General features: G+C 42.7%; 1 protein-coding gene across 4 annotated transcripts in view; it reads right to left on the reverse strand.

Moving 5' to 3' along the window:
* ADAMTS12 (ADAM metallopeptidase with thrombospondin type 1 motif 12) overlaps positions 1-20,928 on the reverse strand; it is a 290,866-nt gene that overhangs the window by 110,408 nt on the left and 159,530 nt on the right. For all 4 annotated transcript variants that reach the window (XM_004738060.3, XM_004738059.3, XM_045079456.1 and 1 more), the window contains 2 exons: positions 10,605-10,729; positions 6,961-7,110 (listed from right to left, as the gene is read on the reverse strand). In XM_004738060.3, the coding sequence (XP_004738117.2) occupies positions 6,961-7,110; positions 10,605-10,729 (275 nt within the window). The remainder of the gene's footprint in view (positions 1-6,960; positions 7,111-10,604; positions 10,730-20,928) is intronic.

Below are 20,928 nucleotides of genomic sequence, written 5' to 3' on the forward strand. Positions count from 1 at the left end.
ATTTCATGTATGTAACATGCAAAGGTCTCTAATGAAATCCAGAAGCAGGAGAGAAATATTGGGTAAATATTGGCTTTTAGGTGTGTATCTATATATCGTGATATTTCCATTACTTAAAAGAAAAGGATGCTAGATCTCAGATAAGTTTTTAAATTTCCTCCTGGAACTCTACCTTCGTTTTTGGTAACATACCTGTGGAGCCTAAGGAAGGTAGTAAGAGAACTCAGGTATAAATGACTGATATAATCCAGGGTCCTCATATACAGATTTTCAAAAAGTTTTCTCTCAAAAGGGAAATTATTCACATAAGGCCACAACACAAGTTAGTTAATTTTACTTTCTATTTTGCATCACACATAATCAGTAATGAAACAAATCATGTTTCCAAGAAACAATGGGGTATCTATGTTACTAAACTATAATGAGTGTCTTTGGGGATACTGGTTTATCACAGTTTTCATTTTTGTTTTTGAGCTGCCTCAGGCCCTTTCATTGAACTTTCCAGTTTCTCTGTTTGGTCCACAGATAATTAGAACTATATAACTAAAGAAAGAACTAAATACCTCAGAAGTATCATTAGCCAGAAGCAAAAGTTTCTTAGGAAGCTCTTAAAGTCTTCTCTGGTTTGGTTTTGTGTTTTACTAAAGCATTTTTTTTCCATCATTCAAACTCAAGCTTATGTGTTGTATACTTTTACCAGTGACCCTGAACTTTTTTTTGCCAAATAAAGACAGCATTTTAAAGCAAATCAAAAGCACTGTGAGAGATCACCTCAGTCTGGTCAGAATGGCTAAAATAAAAACAACAACAATAAAAAATAAACAAGAAATAACAAGTTTGATGAGAATGTAGGGAAAATGTAGGGAAAAAGGAAGCCTCGGGCAATGTTGATGGGAATGTAAATCAGTACAGCCACTGTGGAAAACAGTATGGCAGTTCTTTAAAAACAGAAATACCACATGATCCAGTAATTCCACTACTGGGTATTTACTCAAAGAAAATGAAAACACCAATTCAAAAAGATATATGCTCCCCATGTTTACTGGAACATTATTTACCATAGCCAAGTTATGGAAGCAACCTAAGTGTCCATCTATAGACAAATGGATGAAGAAGACATGGTGTGTGTATACATATAAGGGACTGTTACTCAGGCATAAAAAAGAATGAGATCTTAACATCTGCAACAACATGGATGGACCTAGACAACATCATGCTAAATGAAATAAGTCAGACGAATACTGTATATTTCATTTATATGTGGGATCTAAAAAAGCAAATGAATAAACAAACAAAAAGCAGAATCAGACATGGAAATATGGAGAACAAACTGGTGGTTGCCAGAAGAGAAGGGGTTGGGGGTGAGCGAAATGGGCAAAGGAGAGCGGCAGATACAGGCTTCCAGGGACGGAACGAGTAAGTCGTGAGAATCAACAGTACAACACAGGGAATACAGCCAATGATAGTGTAGTAGGGTTGTGTGGTGACAGATACACTACATTTGTGCTGAGCAGAGCATAAAGTATAGAGAAGCTGAATCACTATATTGTATACCTGGAAAATGTAACATTGTGTGTCAACTATACTCAAATGAAAAAATTTTAATTAAAAAATAAATGACATTGTTTTATTTAGGTCATCTGTACATGGCCCAATGTCTTTTTTTTTAATTAAACTTTTCATTTTGAGATAATTGTAAGTTCAGCTGCAGTTTTAAGAAATAGAAATGAAGAGGTCCTCTGTACCCATCCCGCACTTTTCCCCCAAGATAACACACTGTAAAACCATAATCCACTAACACAACGAGGTACTGATGTAGATACCATCAAGACACAGAGCTCTGGTCACCGCAAGGATCTCTCCTGTTGCACTTACAGTCACACTCTCTTCCTTCCCACCCCCGTTCTGTCCTGAAGCCCTGGCAGCCACTAAAACCACCATTTCGGTAATTTTGACATGTCAGTCATATATCACACAGGATGTTAACTGTGGGGATTGGCTTTCTTTCATGGAGTGAAACTCTTTGAAGATTCATCAGGTCACTACATGTATCATTGGTTCCTTTCTTTTAGGGCGTCTGTCCCAGTTTAGTAACCATTCACTCTGTTGGGTCAACACCACCATTGGATGGTTTCCAATTCTGGGCTATTAAGATTAAGCTTCTATAACCATTCATATACAGTTTTTTGTGTGACTTCATTTCTCCAGGATAAATGCTCAAGAGTACTGAACCATATGGTAGTCTACTGTTCAAAACACTGGCAACCTGTTCTCTATAGTGCCCAAACCATATTACTTTCTAACCAGTAATGCATGAACGATACAGTTCCTCTGCGACCTTTGCCAGCATTTGGTGTCACCACTCTAGTTTTAGTCATTCTGATTGGTGTGTTGTGATATCTCATCATGGTCTTAATTTTCATTTCCCTGATAGCTAATGATCTTGAATATACTTTCAAGTGCTTATTTGCCATATATCCTTTTTGGTGAAATTTGGTAAAATGGTCTTTTGTCCATTTTCTAATTACTATTTGTCTTATGACTAGTGAGTTTTGATAGCTGTTTATGTATTTTAGATGCTGGTCCTATTGATATATGGTGAATTCTTTTCCTAGAACTACCATAAAAATTATTGTAAGCTCAGGGGCTTAAATAACAGTAACTACTTCTCTCACAGTCATGGAGGATAGAAGTCTGAAATCAACAGGTCAGCAGTACTATGAACACTTCAAAGGCTCCAGGGGAGAATCTGTGCTTGCCTCTTCCAGCTCCTGCTCAGTGCAGGCTTCCTTGTCTTCTGGGATCAAGACTTGAACTTCTGCCTCCGACTGTGCCTGGTCTTCTTCTCTTTGATCTCTCTGTGTCCAAATCTCCCTTTCCAGCTCCTGGGTCCAGGGCGAGCCTGAAACTAGTCTGATTACATCTCAGAATTTTTATCCAACAACATCTGCAAAGACCCTATTTCTAAAACAGGTTACATTTTGAAATTCCAAGTAGCCTTGGATTAGTGAAGAACACTGTTCAAGTCATTACATAGGATTTGCAAGTATTTTCTCCTAGGCTGTGGCTTGTCTTTTCATCCTCTTAAAAGAGTCAAAAGTTTTTGTTTTTGTTTTTGTTTTAATTTTGAAGAGTACAATTTTTAATGTTTCCATTTATGGAATGCACGTTTGATGTCAAGTTTAGAAGCTCTTTGCCTAGCCCTGGATACTGAAAATTTTCTCCTCTTTATGTCCTGAAAGTTTTTTAGTTGTACATTTTACATTTAAGTTTGTGTCTACTTCAAGATAATTTTTGCAGATGGTGTGATACTTAAGTAGAGGTTCATTTTATATTTTTTAAAATTTTGCTTATGGATGTCATTCCTTCAGTACCTTTCTTTAACAGGCCACCTTTCCTCCATTGAACTGCTTTTATACCTTTGTCAAGAAATCAGTTATATTTGTTTTGCACTATTTTTGACTTCTCTGATTGATTCCATTGATGTTTGTGTCTCTCCCTCCGCCCAAACCACACAATCTTTGTTACTGAAGTTGTATAATAATTTTTGAAATCTTGTAGACTGATTCCTCCCATTTTGTTATTCTTTTTCAAACTATTTTGAAAACTTATTCTAGTTCCTTTGCCTTTCCACATACATTTTAGAATAATTTTCTATATTAAAAAAAAATCTTACTGCCGTTTTGGTAGAAATATCATTAAACTTATATATTTATTTCAGGAGAATTCCATCTTTATCATGTTGAATCTTCCAATTCATAAACAGAGTATATGTTTCCATTTATTTAGATCTCTCATTCTTTCCTTGGTGTTATGTAGTTTTCAGCATAAAGTCCTGTACATGTTTTGTTAGCTTTAAAAGTATATAATCATGTATGTAAAAATATCATACTTTTGAGTGATCATGAAGGTTACTGCATTTTTAATTTCAATATCCACCTATTCATGATCAGTATATAAAAATGTGATTTTTATGACTCTATTGTACCCTGTGAACTTATTTTTCTAGTCTGTGTGTTTACATAGATTCTTTGGGGTTTTCTACAGATACAATTATATTATCTGCAAATAAAGCTAGTTATATATCTTCCCAACCTGTTGTCTTTTTTTTTTCTTGTCTTATTGCACTGGATAAAACTGTACTCTTTTTTCTATCTGTTCTTCAGGCTTGATCATTTACATTGTCCTATCTTCAAGTTCATTGGTGTTTATTCTGCCTACTCAAACCTGCCAATGATTCCCTCTAGTTAATTTTTTATTACACTGATTGTACTTTTTGTTTTTTAGCTTCAAAATTTCATCTTGGTTTTCTTTTTAGATTTTCTATCTCTTTACTGATATTCTATTTTTGTTCATACATCATTTTCTTGGTTTTATCCATATCTTCCTTAGTTCTCTGAGCATCTTTAAGGCACTTGTTTTAAAATCTTTGTGTAATAAATCTGCGATTAGGAACAATTTCTAATGATTTATTTTTCCTTTGAATTGGCCATACTTCCCTGATTCTTTGCATGTTTTGGGATTTTTGTGTGTAGGGGAAAGTGAACATTTGAATCTATTAATGTGGAAACTCTAAAAATCATGTTCTTCTTCCTTAGGGTTTGCTGTTTTTATTATTGTTATTATTACTATTATCATTATTATTTTTTTAAATATTTTATTTATTTACTTAACAGACAGAGATCACAAGTGGGCAGAGAGAGAGGAGGAAGCAGTCTCCCTGCTGAGCAGAGAGCCCGATGCGGGGCTCGATCCCAGAACCCTGGGATCATGACCTGAGCCGAAGGCAGAGGCTTTAACCCACGCCAATCAGGCACCCCAATCATTATTATCATTATTATTATTAATCATCTTAGTTATAGGTTGTGTTTATGCCAAGGAGCAAACTGAGGTAAAAATTTAAGGTCTTCTCAGGTCTTTTCTGAATCTATCTGGGCATATGTGGTTACTTTCTAATTCTCCCCATATATGCAATTACTTTCAAAAGTCCTATTCTTTATTGTCTGGCTCTCAAAGGGAAAAAGAAAGGTGAATAGGGGGAGAAAAGGGTGCTGGTCCTTTAAGTCCTCCAGAAGACACTCCAGTTAAAGGCAGGGGCGTGGAGGCTTACAACAACATGGAGAAGTACAACCACAATGGCTGCCCACAACTTTGTTTTTACCTCTGTGAATCAGAAGCAGCCATCAGCAATCACAGCACAGATCCTTGACATTTAGAGGACAAATATCAAAATATTAAATCAATTCAGATAGTGACCCAGTTCAATTCTGTTAGATAACCTACCACTTCTGATAACCAGTAAACATCTACAACTCTGTTTCCAAGAATTCAGGGAAATAGTGCTCAAGTAACGTTACTAAGAGGTTTTTACATTTATTGGAGAATTTCTAAACTCTGAAAGGATCATACTTGCCCTTGGCTTTATGGCCTTGGCTTTGTAGTCTTGCTCACAAAAATCATAGGTCCATGTCCAGATAATCATGCCAATGATTGTGTCAAAAATTGGAGCAAATCTGATTTTGTAGAATCTGCCTAGCTTATTTCTGACGCCTTTTATACAGCCAGATTAAGTTGAACATATAAGAAATCCATTCTTTAAACAGAAGTAATGAGCATTTGTGAGCACCTTTTATCAAGCAAGTCTTCTCCATTTTTCTTTACCTTGAGTATACCACTCGGGGAAGGCCTTGAGCAGTCATTTCTCAGTTTGACCTCATTATATTTATTAGCATTACTTAGCCAGCAGATGCTACTGACACCAAAGACTTGACTGGAGGCTGCAGGGAATATATCCTTTCACATATCAGGACAGAGGATGTCTATGTTTCTACATGAGAATAGCTTTCATTTTGTCAAGTTTTATTATCAGCATGCCAACTACTACAGCCTAGTCTTTTCAACATCTAGCCTTCTGTCTCCGATCGTTAATTACCTGTATAAGCAAGTCACTTAACCTCTTTGTCTTTAAATTTCTGATAACTAAGGATACTAAAACATAACACCTTTATCTCCCAGGGCTTTTTGGTAATAATCTAAAAAATGACAATACCTAAGAAATTGCCTTGTTCAACCTACTCGCTTCACAGATGAGGGAGCTGGTGAGCAGAGGTATTGGGGATTATCTAAGGTAATAATATTGGCTGATGGAAAGCCAGAGTAAGCACTCACTTTTCCCAACTTCCAAGCCGATACTCTAGTTTTGTCCTGCAGGTAAAAGTATTTTTGAAAACTTCCAGTATTACAGGAGAAAAAAGATGAGAAAGCCCAGACCAGAGGCCAGGCCTGGAATATCCAAAATCCTCATTCTCTCTTCACTCAAAACATTCTGCAATCTGCCTTCTATGAATTCACCTAATCAAATTCACTCATTATTGAGACAAATGTACATCCTGCTCACCGACGTTTGCTTGATGGTCTTTTCCAGTTGATGGCAGTTTTAAATCTCTGCTTTATTCAATGTGTTCCTTTAATGCATATGAGTAAAATGGGGTTAACAATAGTAGCTGTTTTATAAGGTTCTTGAGAGGATTCAATAACACAACACAAAGCGTATGACATAAAGTAAAGGTGAAAAATGTTCATGTTTGTGACTTTTAAGTGATATTAATATTATTACTATTCCGTAAGAACTAAACAGGGATTGTTATTTCTGAATTCATCAAGTGAGTTACAGCTTTTGTCCTTGTCTGTGCTCCACCCATTCTAATTTAGAGAACTGTAGTAGCCTCTTTGGTTCTGTGATGTAGACAGGCATGAATGGTCAGGGAATAAAAGACACAGAAATCTTTGAAGCACATGATGGTCCCTACTTTACAGGTGAGGAAGCAGAAGTTTGGGAGAATGAGTCTCAAGATGCAGCACAACCCAACTCCCGATGATCCACTTAAGGGACTTTCCCTTCTTTCTACCCACATGGTACATGAACATGGCAAGGAGATCACTGTTTCCTTAGCCCTTTACCTGTGTCCAAGTTCATGGGCAATTGTGAAAGCCAGAGGGAGTCCAGAGTCTTCATTGATGTTACAGCTCCTATGAGGCTGGCACATTCCAGACAGGTGGGACAGACCCAAGGTCTCACAAGGGCGATTGACACCAGCACAGATGTCTTTTCTGAAAGCAGAGAACAGAGATGCATAAGCTTGCAAAGAAACATCTGAAAAAACCCTTCTGGAAAAAAATCTGGGTATTAACTCACATTCAGTGTGGTCTGGGAAGCATGATTAAAATTGTTTTTAAAAGTCCATACAAATATAGCGGGGTAATTCTGCATTCACAAGATTACTCTGATTTCACTTCTTAATTACTAAATCTCAGTAACACCTTAAAAATGTAGGAAAATATGACAAATGTTTTATTTTGAGTTGCTTCTGCCTTAATCCCAAGAGGCCAAATTACATTGTGTGGACCAAAAGAGAAGGATTTGATGGAAAATTTAAGATTATTTGAACTTTTATACAAAGTTAGGACAACCAGCAGTGGCCGAAGGTTTTCAAGTATGTCTTTCTGAGATCTGTGCTCAAAATTCCCCTGAGAACTTCTGCTTATTCACGAAAACAGGCAGTTGGTCTCATCAATCCATCAGGAGCTCAAATCAGCTGTCTCTGCAGCCCCACTATGCTAACAACATGGCATATGGGAAGGAATGCCTATACAAATAAAAACTCCTTGGATCTCAAAAAAATACTGGTTATAGTCTTTAAATGTAAAAACGTGCTCCCATATGTTTGTGCGCATTATTTCAGTCAAGGACAAGAATTAACTGGTCTTTTGGTTTTCTTCAATTCAAGAAGAGCTCTTTGCCGAGAATAATTAGCACAAATGCTAACAAGGCTCTGAACTTCAGTTAGTTACAGATCTTCAACTCACTGGGCTAGTGTGGGTACCATTTCCGGCAACAAATGGTCTGGATTTTTGTTTGTTTATTTGTTTCCAATAGGCCATGGAAAAGATGGAGACTCCAAAAACTCCTATGAGTCCTCAGTTCCCCTCAGGAGGGGAACAGCTCCTCAGGAGACAACAGCTGGGACAATGGGTTAGAACAGAGAGACAGCTCCCATCTCAGGGTACCCCGGCAGATCTGATCTCCACTGTCATAGCAATAGTTGTTGGATGGTTTTGTGTTGGAGAGCTAGATTGAATCATACAGCCCAATCATTCTAACTAATTGCTGGGTCTGAGGGAGGATCAAGAAAACACTGTTCCGCCCCTACAGCAAGATGTACTGGTCACTATTTCACTTTTTTCAAAAAGTCTAGGCCTGCGTGGAGCTGCTGGGAAAAGATGGAGTCTATTGCTAACTCCCTGGCTTTCTCATTGTGATAAGATAGGAGTTAGGTCCATTAAACAATTGTTCACTGCATGCCTACTAAGTATCTAGCACTAAAGAGAAAACAAGGGGGTAATAATAGAAATGTAGGGATAGGAGTCTTCCAGGACAGGAGCTTATGCTCCCCAAAGCACATAAGCTCTACACCCCACCCCTATACTGGGAGTAGTATAAGAGAAAAGATGGCTTGGCATGCATCTTTCGGTATACTATTCCCACTTCATAAGGTATGCTCAAACCAAAATATGTTCAAGCAAATGTGCCTTCTCCTCAATGCAGCTCTATAGAGAACCCTGTTGAAGTGGACCTCAGCCTGGATCTCTGGAGGCAAGTCTCACACCTCCCTCCCTGGTGCTGCCTGTTTCTTCAGAACAGAGGTTCCCAGAAGGGGGTGCTTTGGCTCACCCACCGACTCCTACAGGACATTTAGGCAGTGTCTGGAGACAGTTTTGGCTGCCACATTCAGAAGCGGGTGCAACTCTCATCTCATGGAGAGGGGCCAGAGATGATGTCAAATATACTTCCATGCACGGGACAGCCCTTCACAACAAAGAATTAACCAAGCCAAAATGTCAGTGATGCCAAGAGTGAGAAATCCTGTTTTCGAATCTGAAATACTCTCCACTGTTTAGGAGCTGGTGAAGTTCAACATACATTGAAACCAGGCCTTTGTTCCAGCTCTGTTAGAACAGAGCTGTCTCTCTGTTCTAACCCTAATAGTTAAACTACTAGGGTACAACTGCCTGGATTCATGTCCCAGCTGTTCCTGTTAACAGCAATGAGATTTGGGGCAAGTGACATAACCAAACCTCAGTTTCCCGCTCTGAAAAATGGGAATGGCTAGTAGGAGTCAATGGCCAGGGTTGCTGTGGAGATTAAATGGAATGCTGATTATTCTAAGAGATGTAGCACAGTGCTACATCAAACACTCCACAAATGCTAATCATCCTCAACTCACTCATATCTTCATGTGAGAAGGAGAGAAGAAATAATTTCTACTTTAAGGACAAGAAAAGAGGTGGAGCTGACCCGGCTTCCAAGGGTGGTCCCAGATCCAGGATTCTTCTCTACAGAGAGGTCCTGCCTGGACTGAAGTCTTTCCATGGCTTCTCGCCCAGGTCCTCAGTGTTTTCTGCCTGCTTGCTGGCTTCCCAGAGCCCCTGTGCTTACCTTCCCAACTCACATTAACCTACCTCCCAGGGGACTGACTGATGTCACAGGTTCCAATATGAACCTCTGGAGACTGTTTGCATTCAACCAATGTTTTGATACTTTCACTCAAAAGAGTGCTTCTGATAGTTGGAGTGAAGGCTGTTTATCAACCTCTGCAGGCATCCCATGCACTGGGAGAGATGACAGGCCCAAGTGTTCGGGGGCAGCCTGTCCTCCCCAGGGAGAACATAAACAAGGGCCTTCTGTGCAGGAGGTTCTTGGTGGCTGAAAGGCCAGGCCAAGCACCCTCCTCCATGACACGTGCCTGGATTTCTTAGTGTCTCTGAATCTGCATAGGGGTTCCCCCCATGAGAACATACTTCCCCATGAATGGAAGACCTTCATATGTCTAGATTAAAATAGTGTCTACTACTCAGCAGGTATTCAACAAACATTTATTGAATCAATGAGCATACATAGCCTCCAAGAGCCTGGGATGATCAGAAGAGTTTATCAGCCTTTCACAGCTAAGAATCCTAGAAGGCTGATGGTTCTTCTTTGTACCAGAGGGGCTATGTGTAATCAGAACAAAATACTATCTTCATGGGGGTAAAGGGAGACAAGTGTAGGCAAACAGTTCTGCCTATTCAGGAGAGGGAGACCTGCTGCCTATATTCTGTCTTTAGCATCAGTCAGGGGTGGGTTACCAGGAGGACTGCTTTCTGTAGAGACAGAGGGAAAGTTTTTAAAGATAAAACAAAGGATCAGAAACCCCATGCTGAAGACTTTCAGGAGTCTTTAATGAGGATCTGCAAACAATCTTCCTGATTGCTTATGGAGCTGCATGAAAAAGCCAATTTTAAAGATGAAGTCATTTTCAGGATAGGAAAAAGGCTTGCATTTTGCCAGCAGATGTAGTTTATTAAAAAGGAGAGTTTCCTGTACTGTTTGCCAACTGCCCCCTCACTGGTATGGGTCTTGGGAGTCATGTAGATCACAGGACTGCCTTTAAAAATGACAGAGCAGTGAACAGTAGGAGACACGCCTACATTTGAAAACCAGGTAACTCTCCACCCACCAGTCCCCTGCTTTGCAGACCCCGGCCTCCGTGTAGTTCCCAGGGTACCTGGTGAGGAGGACAGCCACATCATGATGGGCAGGGTTGAGGTCACTCTTCGGATTGATGCTCTTCTGCCACTTACAGAAGCTGGACAGTGTCTTCTCCGCATGGTGGGTGATTTTCAATCCTTGCTGGAGAAAGAAGAGGAAGAGACGGGCACAGCTGAGTTTCCTGTGCTCAGGGCTCATCACACAAGTCCTTGGAAGCTGCCGAGCTGGGCCAAGATATGGGTGGACGCCTCAGACATCTTTTTGGCATGAGTTTGGCAGAGGCCCCTCCCTGCTCTCAACACCATTACCCTCATTACTTTTATTAAAAGAACCTGAAGGACAGAAGTGCGGGACAGAAGTTATCACTGGAACAAGTAGCCCTTAAAGAAAACTTAAAAGTACACTGGCCAAGACCAAGACCTGTGTGATGTTCCATCTTGCAGCTCTCTGCTTCCTAAGCCAGTACAATTCCAAAGAGGCATTTTTATTTCTATTACCAATTATAATAATAATAATAATAATAATTCAACACTAAGCTTCTTCCTTATATGAGAACTACAAGGCTGGGTTGCACTCAACATTTGCTTGCCCGTGGTTTCCATTTTGGTCTCACATCCGTGGGTGAAGGGCAGAGGGTGACATAATCTCTCCAGGCTTCTGACCAGTTAGGACCACTGGCTGTCTGACAATGACCAGGATGCTGGAGGGGGCACCCCCAGCCTGCAACTCCCAGGGTTCCCGAGTCACCCACTTAGCCCAAAGTTACTACTGGGGATGGGAGGAGAGGACTTGTTCCAAATTAACTGGATGAACACTTGTCAAAAGGAGGGGGAGGGATAATCAGCTCTAGGGGGACTCCAGCTTCATTTGAATTTCTAAAGGAGACATTCCTTTCACTTGCCCCATTTCTCTGGGATCTTTCATACAAGATGGATTCTACCTGGAGAAAGACGACTTCCATTGGCCTGCTCTGAGTCTATCACTCTGGCTTCAGTCCAAGGAGTTCGAGACAATCTCTACATGAAACCATGAACCTGCTTCGGTACCGTTCTGTATTTTGTTAAGGCCCACACCCCAAACAAGACCTGAGAGGCTGGCAGTTGCCTGTTAAAGGCATCTGCAGGTCCCAGGTATGCTAATGAACCACCACAAAAACACAGAAAGGTGGCTCATCTTCACTCATGAAAACTCATGTGCTGCTAAGCATTCTGAATTTAAATAAAAGAAACAGACTTCACTATTTACTAATCCTCACTATTTCATCGTCCAGCAGAATGCTAGATGGTGGAGGAGGAGGCAGAGTTGTGGGAGACTAGCTGGGCACAGGGGTCAGCCTCCCGCCGCTCATCTTGTCAAGCCCTAGTTACAGTAGCAGCCCTGCCAGATCCAACAGCCCCCACCGGCCATCAGGAACCGGCAAGGGACGTAAAGTCGGAATGGAAGGAAAGAGAAATAAATAAAAAGGCAGAGAGGAAGGAAGGGCAGAGAAAGCAATGTTTCCCAATCATTTACTATGTGTCAGATACCTTCACTATGTGTCCCATACCTTCTTTCATTTAATTTAATTGCATCTTCTGGGCATTTTTTCCTTAAGAGAGCAGAGTTAGTTTCATTTTATAATAAGAAGGAATTAAACCTCAGAGAAGTGAGAAGCTCGCTGAAGGTGAATCGGGCCAGATACGGAATCGAAGGCTCCAAGAACAAGGGCTTCCAGGTGAAGCGCGCCTCCCCCGGGTAGCCCGCCTTGTGAGGAGGCCGCCTCAGGTACAGGCCCTTCACACCGGAGGCCCGAGCATTCAACAAAGCATCAACTGCAATTCAATCACTTTGAGGTCTGTTTTCAATCCTGTATTTCTTCTTCTGTTTGGTTATGGGCTTTTGTTGTTTTCTGTGTGTGAGCGAGGAGGTCTCTGAGAGAATACTCATGAATTAAAAAATAATACCATCTAAAATTATTCCAAAGAAAAAGAAATCCTTAGGTATAAGTCTAGCAGAACCGGTGTAAGCTCTGGATCAGGAAAACGACCAAACACTGTTGAAAGACAGGAGCCTCAATCCCAGCTTTCACCCCTTACACGAATACTGACTCAGAACGGATCAGACTTAAATGTAAGATGTTAAACTTGGAAGTTTTAGGAAAAAAAAAAAAATCACAGGAGAAAATCTTGGGGACCTGGGACTAGCCAAAGGGTTCACAGACTTGACAGTAAGGACACGAACCATACAAGGGAAACTGAAAGACTGGACCGCATTCAAAATTAAAAATTTCTCCTATGAGAGAAATCTTCAAAGACAATGAGAAGATGACTGTAGAGTGGAGGGAAATCTTTGTAAGACAAAGATTCAGACTCAGACCTAGAATACATAAAGATCTCCCAAAACTCAACAATAGAAACAATGAGAAAATAAGCAAACATAAAGTTTCATCTCACTGAGGAGGATGGACAGAGGACAAATAAGCACGTGAAGACAGATTCAACATCTTTTGCCATCAGAGAATTCCAAGTTAAGACCTCCAGGGCCTGTCACTACAGACCTATCGAACAAAGGCAATGAAAGGCAGCGGCAGCACCCGAAGAGTGGGGAGGACAGGTGTGCTAAAGCTGGTCACCAGGAACACTGCTGGTGAGGACAGAAACGGGCACAGCCTCTGCAGACAGAAGCTTGACAGTTTCTTTAAAATACAGAACAGGGGAACACCTGGGTGGCTCAGTCAGTTAGGCATCTGCCTTTGGCTCGGATCATGATCTTGGTATCCTGGGGTGGACCCCCGCCATCAGGCTGCCTGTTCAGTGGGGAGTCTGCTTCTCCCTCTCCCTCTGCCAACTCTTCTTGCTTGTACTCTCTCTCTCTTTCTCAAATAAATAAATAAAATACTTTTAAAAAATTAAAATAAAATAAAATGGAACAAATACTTGAAGACACAATTTGGATGTATCTTCAGGGAATTAGGCTGAATGAAACAATCCAATCTCAAGAGGTTACACATACTCTACAATTCCATTTGTATAGCATTCTTGAAATGACACAATTCTAGACACAGAGAACAGACTAGGGCTTTCTAGGGGTTAGGCTGATAGGCAGAGGGGGGTACAAAAAAGTAGCATGTGGGGACTTGGTGATGAAACCATTCTGTATTGTGTCAATAGTCACATAAATCTACATGTGTTAAAACTGGATAGAATGAAATGTACACACAAAGGCACCCCCCCCATCAGCGCTGGTAAAGCTAATGAAATCTGAATAAGGTAAGGGTTTGTACAAATATTAACTTTTCGGTTATAATATTATACTCCAGTTAAACCAGATGTTAGCACCAGAAGATGGGGGAGGGATATAAGGGAATTCCCTGAACTGTTTCTTCTAATTGCATGTACATCTATAATTATTTCAAAACGAGAGTATTTTTTAAATATCTTAAAAATAACTGATCTGAATTAAGGCTTAAGGGTTGCAACAGAAAATCCTACAAAGCGCTTTTCAGTATGATTCTATGTGGGTTACTACTTAATTTTACATGACATTCCATAGTTTTGATTCAAAGGGAAACTTTCGATGAGTGACAGTGGGTAGGAAGAGCCCACACACTCACACACCCATACACCCCACATACACACTCACATACCCATACAACCCCACACACTCACACACGCATACACTCCACACACTCACACACCCATATACCCCACACACTCACACACCCATTTATCACCCACACACAGTCACACACCCATACACCCCACACACTCACACACCCACACAAAAGTGTCAGTTAAGTTCCCTACGTAGCCATAAATACACAGAAGCAGAAGAATCCCATCTTAGAATGTTCTCCTTTGATTCACAAAGGCCCTGGTGGGGCACACAGCTCAAGATGGGAAACCACCAGATCGGAAAACTCAATTTTAGCTCCAATATTGGCGAGACTCACCATTTTGTAAGACTTAGATACCAATCCATGAATGTTCATTTAAAGAAAAGGGAATGTTTACTAACTTCCACTCTCCCCAGTACCTGAGCCAAATTCAGTGTCCACAAGGACACCTCTTCTTCATCCTGAGGAAAGCAGAGTCCTTTTCCAGATGTTGCAGCAGGAACACTACCTCCAATTTTCCCATCATTACTAAGGGCCCATTTCCCTGAAGGGTCTTAGGTTTTATGCATCCAATCTTCTCACTTCAACAGTGAGGAAACCCAGGCCAGAGAAGGGCACCATCTTAGCCAAGCCACACAGCAGCGGTTGGCAGAGTTGGGCTTTCATTCCAGGTTTGCAGCTACGCATCCAGGACGAGTGGCTTCCAAACTGTTGAAAACTTCTCTAAACTTATTGCTTGAATAACTGGAATGATTTATCAGTTAGCCAATGAATGACTCTGACTTTTTTCTATTCCCCGAGGTCACACTCCCACCCTGGGGAGGAGACAAACACAGAAAGAAACCCTCTGCTTCTGAGACCCCCAGCTCCTCATCTTCCTCCTGCCCTCTGACCACTTCTCAGGCCCCTCTACAGGCTCTTCTTCTTCAGCCTTCCTTGGGCTCACAGCTTAGTTCACTCTCGATCACAGTCAGATTGGGGGAGATCATCTGTATGCCCCTGACTCTCCAATCTAGATCTCACCCCAAACCTCTCCTAGAGGGCAAACTCATGCACTCAAATCTCGTGATGGGCACCTTCTAGCTGGCACCAGAGGACCCCCCAACTCAGCATCCCCAGAGTCCTCCCCCGACAATATTCACCTGCTCTTCTTCCTGCTTCCTCTCAGCTGAAACACCATGAGCTTAGCAGCCTCGTCTCGAAACCCCAACGTCCTCCTGCTGGTCTTCTCTCCCTCTGCATCTGGCGTCCCCATCTGTCCTCGTGTGCTGCTAGTCGACCTCGCCTCCTTCTTCACTCCCAGCTGCCCGAGCTGACACCCTCTTCATTTCATGCCTGGCTTTTGCTCACATCATCTCATAACTCTTCCCCTTTCTTCCTTGTTCTTAAATCCATTCTCCAGGCTGGTGCCAGACCGATCTGGTCAAAACCAAAGTCTGCCCATATTATGACCCAGGACTCAAGACCCCTCGGAGTGTGACCTCCAGGAGGCTCTCCCTTCATCTGCAGCCTCACAGCGCATGTCCCAGCAACATTCAAACAGTTGATATCCCCCACCCCCGTCATGCCATATACCATGCTCTTTCTACCTTTCTTTAAAAAAAAAATATATATATATATATACATATATATATATATTTTTATTTTAGAGAGAGAGAGTGGGGAGAAGGGAAGAAGGGGAGGAAGAGAGGAAGGAAGAGAATCTCAAGCAGGCTCCCTGCTGCACACAGAGTCCAATGTGGGGCTCTATCTCATGACCCTGGGATCGTGACCTGAGCCGAAACCAAGAGTCAAACCGTTAATCGACGAGCCACCCAGGCACCCCTTTACCTTGCTTTCTTCAAGCCGCTTCTCTACCTAGAATGCCTTCCTCCCCTCTCTTACCCCTTCAACCTACCCAGCATCAGTCCTTTGAGACTCAATCTGAGCATTTCCAGGAAGCCTTCCCTGACCTCATTCTGGATTATGTTCGCACCCGTTTATCTCGCGCCCCGCTGGCTCACAGCACTTGCTGCCTGGGGTTAGAATGGCCAGACCGTGGGCCCGTTTTCCTCCTCAGTTCTTTTCAGCACAAGGACTGAGGCTTATTTCCCTACTCGCTTCAGCCCTGCACAAGCCTGACACACAGCAGGTGTACACCCCACCCCGGGGCCGCACACCACCCCCGTCAGGAATGGAGAAAAAGTGAAGAAGACGCCCACTGTGCTGGACAAAAGTGCAGCACCCATGGGGACAAGGCTTCGTGGTGAGTCAGTGAAGAGGCAAGATCTCCTGTGGCTTAGGGAGGCGGAAGGTAAGGGGTCAGAAGTATAAGAACAGAACAATGAACATCTGTCATAATAATCCTGGTGCCTGTGGTAGGAACTGCTGGGCAGCAGGTCCACGTGGCTCTCTCATGTTTCTTCAAGTCATCTGAGCAAAGACACCAACAGCTTTTGTCTTTCTCCAAGGATGTTGTGTAGAAACAGACTTGGAGTACTGAGTCAGTGTTCCCCTCCAGGGAAGAGGGCAGATTTCTTCACTGTCCAGGATAATGGCTCCGTCTAGGGCACAAGCTGACAGGCTTGCTCCCAGGCACCTCCGAAGGGCTGATGTTTCCTTGGGTTGGAACTCCTCAGCCGAGATGAAGCCCACTATGTGCCCAGCATCCACCTGGGCTGCCCCTGTCTCCACAGCAAAGGGACAAGAGGGGCAGCCGCAGACATGAAGCTCGAGCTCGTGCTGTGTTGTGCTGTGCTGTGTCGTGTTGTGAGGAGGAAAGTCCTCCATCCCTACCTGGAAGGCTCACGCCATCTCCCAGCATCATATCCACGGAAGCACGGCCGGAGAGCTGGTGAGCCTTGCTCTAATCTAAGACTCTGTATAACTCTTGACAGCAATAAGGACGAGAAGGGAGAACAGGGACCCAGCAGTCAGGATCCCTGACAGCTGAGGCTGAACTGTCTCCACATGGGCTGGACCTGCGAGGTTGTCGAGATAAGCGAGCAGTGGGACCACCGGCAGAGGGAGGGAAGGAGAGGAGAAGGAGCAGAAACGTGGATGGCAGCCACGGGGAGGATTCTTCCCCCGTCCCATCACGCCTACAAGAGCAATTCTGGAATAACCTGGGGGTTAGTCACTGAAGAGAGGAACGAAATGTTAGGGCCTGGGGCCTCCTCTAGTGCTTTTGTCAATTTTTGCTTTTTTTTTTTTTTTTTTAAACAAAGCTAGTGCACAAGGAACTAAGGCGCTGATCATTTGTGGCTAGGTACCTCCCCGCTGTGTAGAACTTCCACCTGCAATATGTGGCATTTAACACATTTTCAGTGACAGGGTCATCAGGATACCTTAATACTTCTCTACTAACTGTCACGATTCTGCAGGCAGGTTTTAAGTGAGTACAATTTTTCTCTGCCCCCTTGGTCTCTTAATCTCCAAGTCTCGTAAAAGCTAAATCCAGGAAACATTTACCCTTTTAGTTTCTTGAATGCCTTTGAACACAGAAGCCTCAAGAGGCATTAATGAGCTTTGCCTCAATACCACATGCCCTGAGAGTGTCCCTGTTGCAAAAGAACTGCAGGGGGGTCATGCTGGCTCCCCAAATTTGGGGAGACTTGGACTACACGTGTTTCGTGAAGCACCCTCGTAATTATTTGAGCTCATCAAGACAAATCCCCAACCACACTGATGTTGCCCCTGAAAAATAGCTTTTCCTTTTTGTTCTTCCACTGTTGGTTTTATTTTTTTTCTCATCTCATTTTCTTAAGTGAGTCCAATGCACTCCCCACTTCCCCTTCCCTACTCATTTGGGTACGTGACACCGAAGGACAAAGGAGCACAAGAAGACGTCAAGGAAATCAGCAACCGCGCACAGAAACAGCCCCAATGGGAGAGAAGAAATGATTTTGCAAAATGTGGCTTTCACTATAAATTGTTCTCTCTGGATAAGCTCCCTTTATAATGAAAAAAAAAAATCTTGTATCAATTTCCTTGAGAATTGCCAGTAGAGCTTGGGATTCAATACATAAGGTGATTATTCTCTGCCAGCCAGGCTTAGGTTCCTCAGAAAAAAAGAGATGACGCAGAGAAGGGAAAGCAGTACAAAGCTTTACATGAAAACTAAGGAATAACTCCTCGATCAGTGGAAAGAATTCATTTTTTTTCTTTAAAGATTTTATTTACTCAATTGAGAGAGAGCGTGCGCGCGCACAAGCAGTGGGAAGATGCAGAGGGAGAGGGAGAAGCAGGCTCCCGGGACCCTGGGATCATGACCTGAGCCAAAGGCAGATGCTTAACCAACTGAGCCACCCACGTGCCCTACCAGAGGGAAAGATTCTTGATTTAAAAAAGTGATGAGTGAGTTGGGGGAAATCAGAGGGGGAAACAAACCATGAGAGACTGTGGACTCTGAGAAACAAACAGGGTTTTGGAGGGGAGAGGGTTGGGGGGTTGGGTGAGCCTGGTCGTGGGTATTAAGGAGGGCACGGATTGCATGCAGCACTGGGTGTGATGCATAAACAATGAATCTTGGAACACTGAAAAGAAATAAAATAAAATAAAATGAAAAAAAAAGATAAAGAAAAAATAACAATGCAGAAACTGGGAAAAAAAAATAAAGGTGACGAGTATACAAATTCTCTGCCAGTATTTTTGACACTGATCCTGAAAGAGCCACAATTTTATAGGTCATTAACGATCTAAAAATTCTCAAGGAGGGGGCAGGGGAAATCACCACCCTGAATTCCCAAAACTAACAGACTTTTTAACTCCAGAGTCTCACAAAAGGGAACCCAACCTTAAATCACTGTGAGACCAAGAGGGAAATTCATTCTCTGTGAAAACAGTCGCCAACTCCCTGCCTATCAGCCCACCGGCTGCTAATCAAGCCAGCCTGCTGCCCTCAGGCTCTGTCCCAGATGGCACATCCGGGCTCATCCCAGCTCACTGGCATCCCTGTTTTCTCTCTAGCCTGTTCTTAAAAGAAGTCTCATACTTCACATCCTAATCTTGTCCTGCCAATTTTGTTTTCCTCCAACAATTCTGCACAATTCTGTGAAATGAGCATACCAGCAACAAATTTACGGGGTTGTGGTAGGACCTCAGAGGGGACGATGGGAAGTAATGTTTACCCACTGGTTTCTGGGAGCCAGATACTACGCTCACTAATGCGGGAACTCACATGTCTGGTTCTCACAGCAACCCTAGGAAGTAGATATGATTCTCCCCGTTTTAAAATAAAGAATGGAGGTTATATAACTTACCCAAGCTCCTACAGCTTGCAAGGGGAGGGACTAATGATAAATGGGAAACTCTCCCTGCTCACAGGAATGGGAAGGAGGGGAGTCATCCTATCCTTAACCTCTGGCCCAAAAGGGGAACAGGGAGGCCATTGAATGAATTGGTCTAAAGCGCAAAGGGCTTGAGGCCAAGTCTGTGTCCAAGTCTTTGAGGGAGAATGAAAAGTTCAAAGGATAGGATGAGGGTCATAACAGGAAAATGAGCGCAGGAAAACGAGCGTTTGATTCAGGGCTGGAGGGAGGCAGGACAGGAATGAGAGCACACTGCCTCCTCTCTGAAGCTACTCGTTGATTTCACAGCCCACGATGTCTCAGTATGCCTGACAGGTCTTTCCAGTGCATGGTTTTGGGTACCTCAGTTTCCCCTGGTCTGAAATATGACCACCTAGTCTTTGAGGAAGTCTCTAGAATGCTCCAAATTGAGTATTATGTCTGATTATCCTGGCTTTATCTCAAAGTGCAATGACAATCCAGAGTGGTTTTTCCACGCTATGGAAAACTACAGAATTTCTGTACTTTATTAACCAGAAATTCTCTTGAACCCACCATAGGAAATGAAGACCAAAATGATGTCAGCTGTCAGATGTGATTAGAATAAGAAAGACGGGAGTTTTTCTTAGGCATAATGGAGGACCTACCAGCTGGGCCTGCCTCAGCTTGCCCACCTCATATCACTTTCCACGGAGCCCTAGAACCATCTCTCTAATGCCTTTCTCTCCATATTATCCCTCAGTTTGGAACCACCCGAGGCTCCCCTAGAATGAGACCCACATCCCTTTATATGGGCTCTATCCCTTTACAAGACTTTTCATGACCGTGGCCATGGCTGACCCTCATCTTTGCCCTCTGACTGCTGACTTCACATACTCACTTTCCCTTATGTATTATGTACCCATAGGACTAGGTGGTGAGCAACACCAAACCCAGCCTCGGCCTTCAGCCCTACATACTAATGAAGGGAGGCTATCAAACCAAAAGTTGTGAAATTACAAGTGTGATATGTGCTATGGAGGAGAATTTCACAATCATATAATTATGAAGTTATATGATAGAATCTTGCTGGGCAGGAAGGTCAAGGAAGGCTTCCCCAGTGAACTGACTCTGGAGCTGCTATCTGAAGGATTAAGGTGTCAACCCAGCAAAGACAGTCCAGGCAACAAGACCATGGCAGGAGACACCATGAAGAGAAGACTACTGTTCTATTCCAAAGGCAAGAGGGGCATGGTAAGGATGAGAGAGGGAATTAGAAAAGCACTAATTCTTTTAGTGATTTTCTAAAAGCACTTTAATCCAGGGATGGGGATTGGAGAGTGGGTGCCAGGAAGGGGGGATATGACTGGATTACCATTTGGCTGCAATGAGAAAATGAGATTGAAAGGAATCCAAGTAGACCAAAGTAAACACAACTGTAGCCCAAGGAAGAGAGGACTCCATCTTGAATTTGAGTGATAGAAATGCAGATGGTCAGA

The sequence above is a fragment of the Mustela putorius genome, unplaced genomic scaffold, assembly GCF_011764305.1.
Source record: "Mustela putorius furo isolate JIRA1106 unplaced genomic scaffold, ASM1176430v1.1 tig00000407_pilon_pilon_pilon, whole genome shotgun sequence".
Taxonomy (NCBI): Eukaryota; Metazoa; Chordata; class Mammalia; order Carnivora; family Mustelidae; genus Mustela; species Mustela putorius.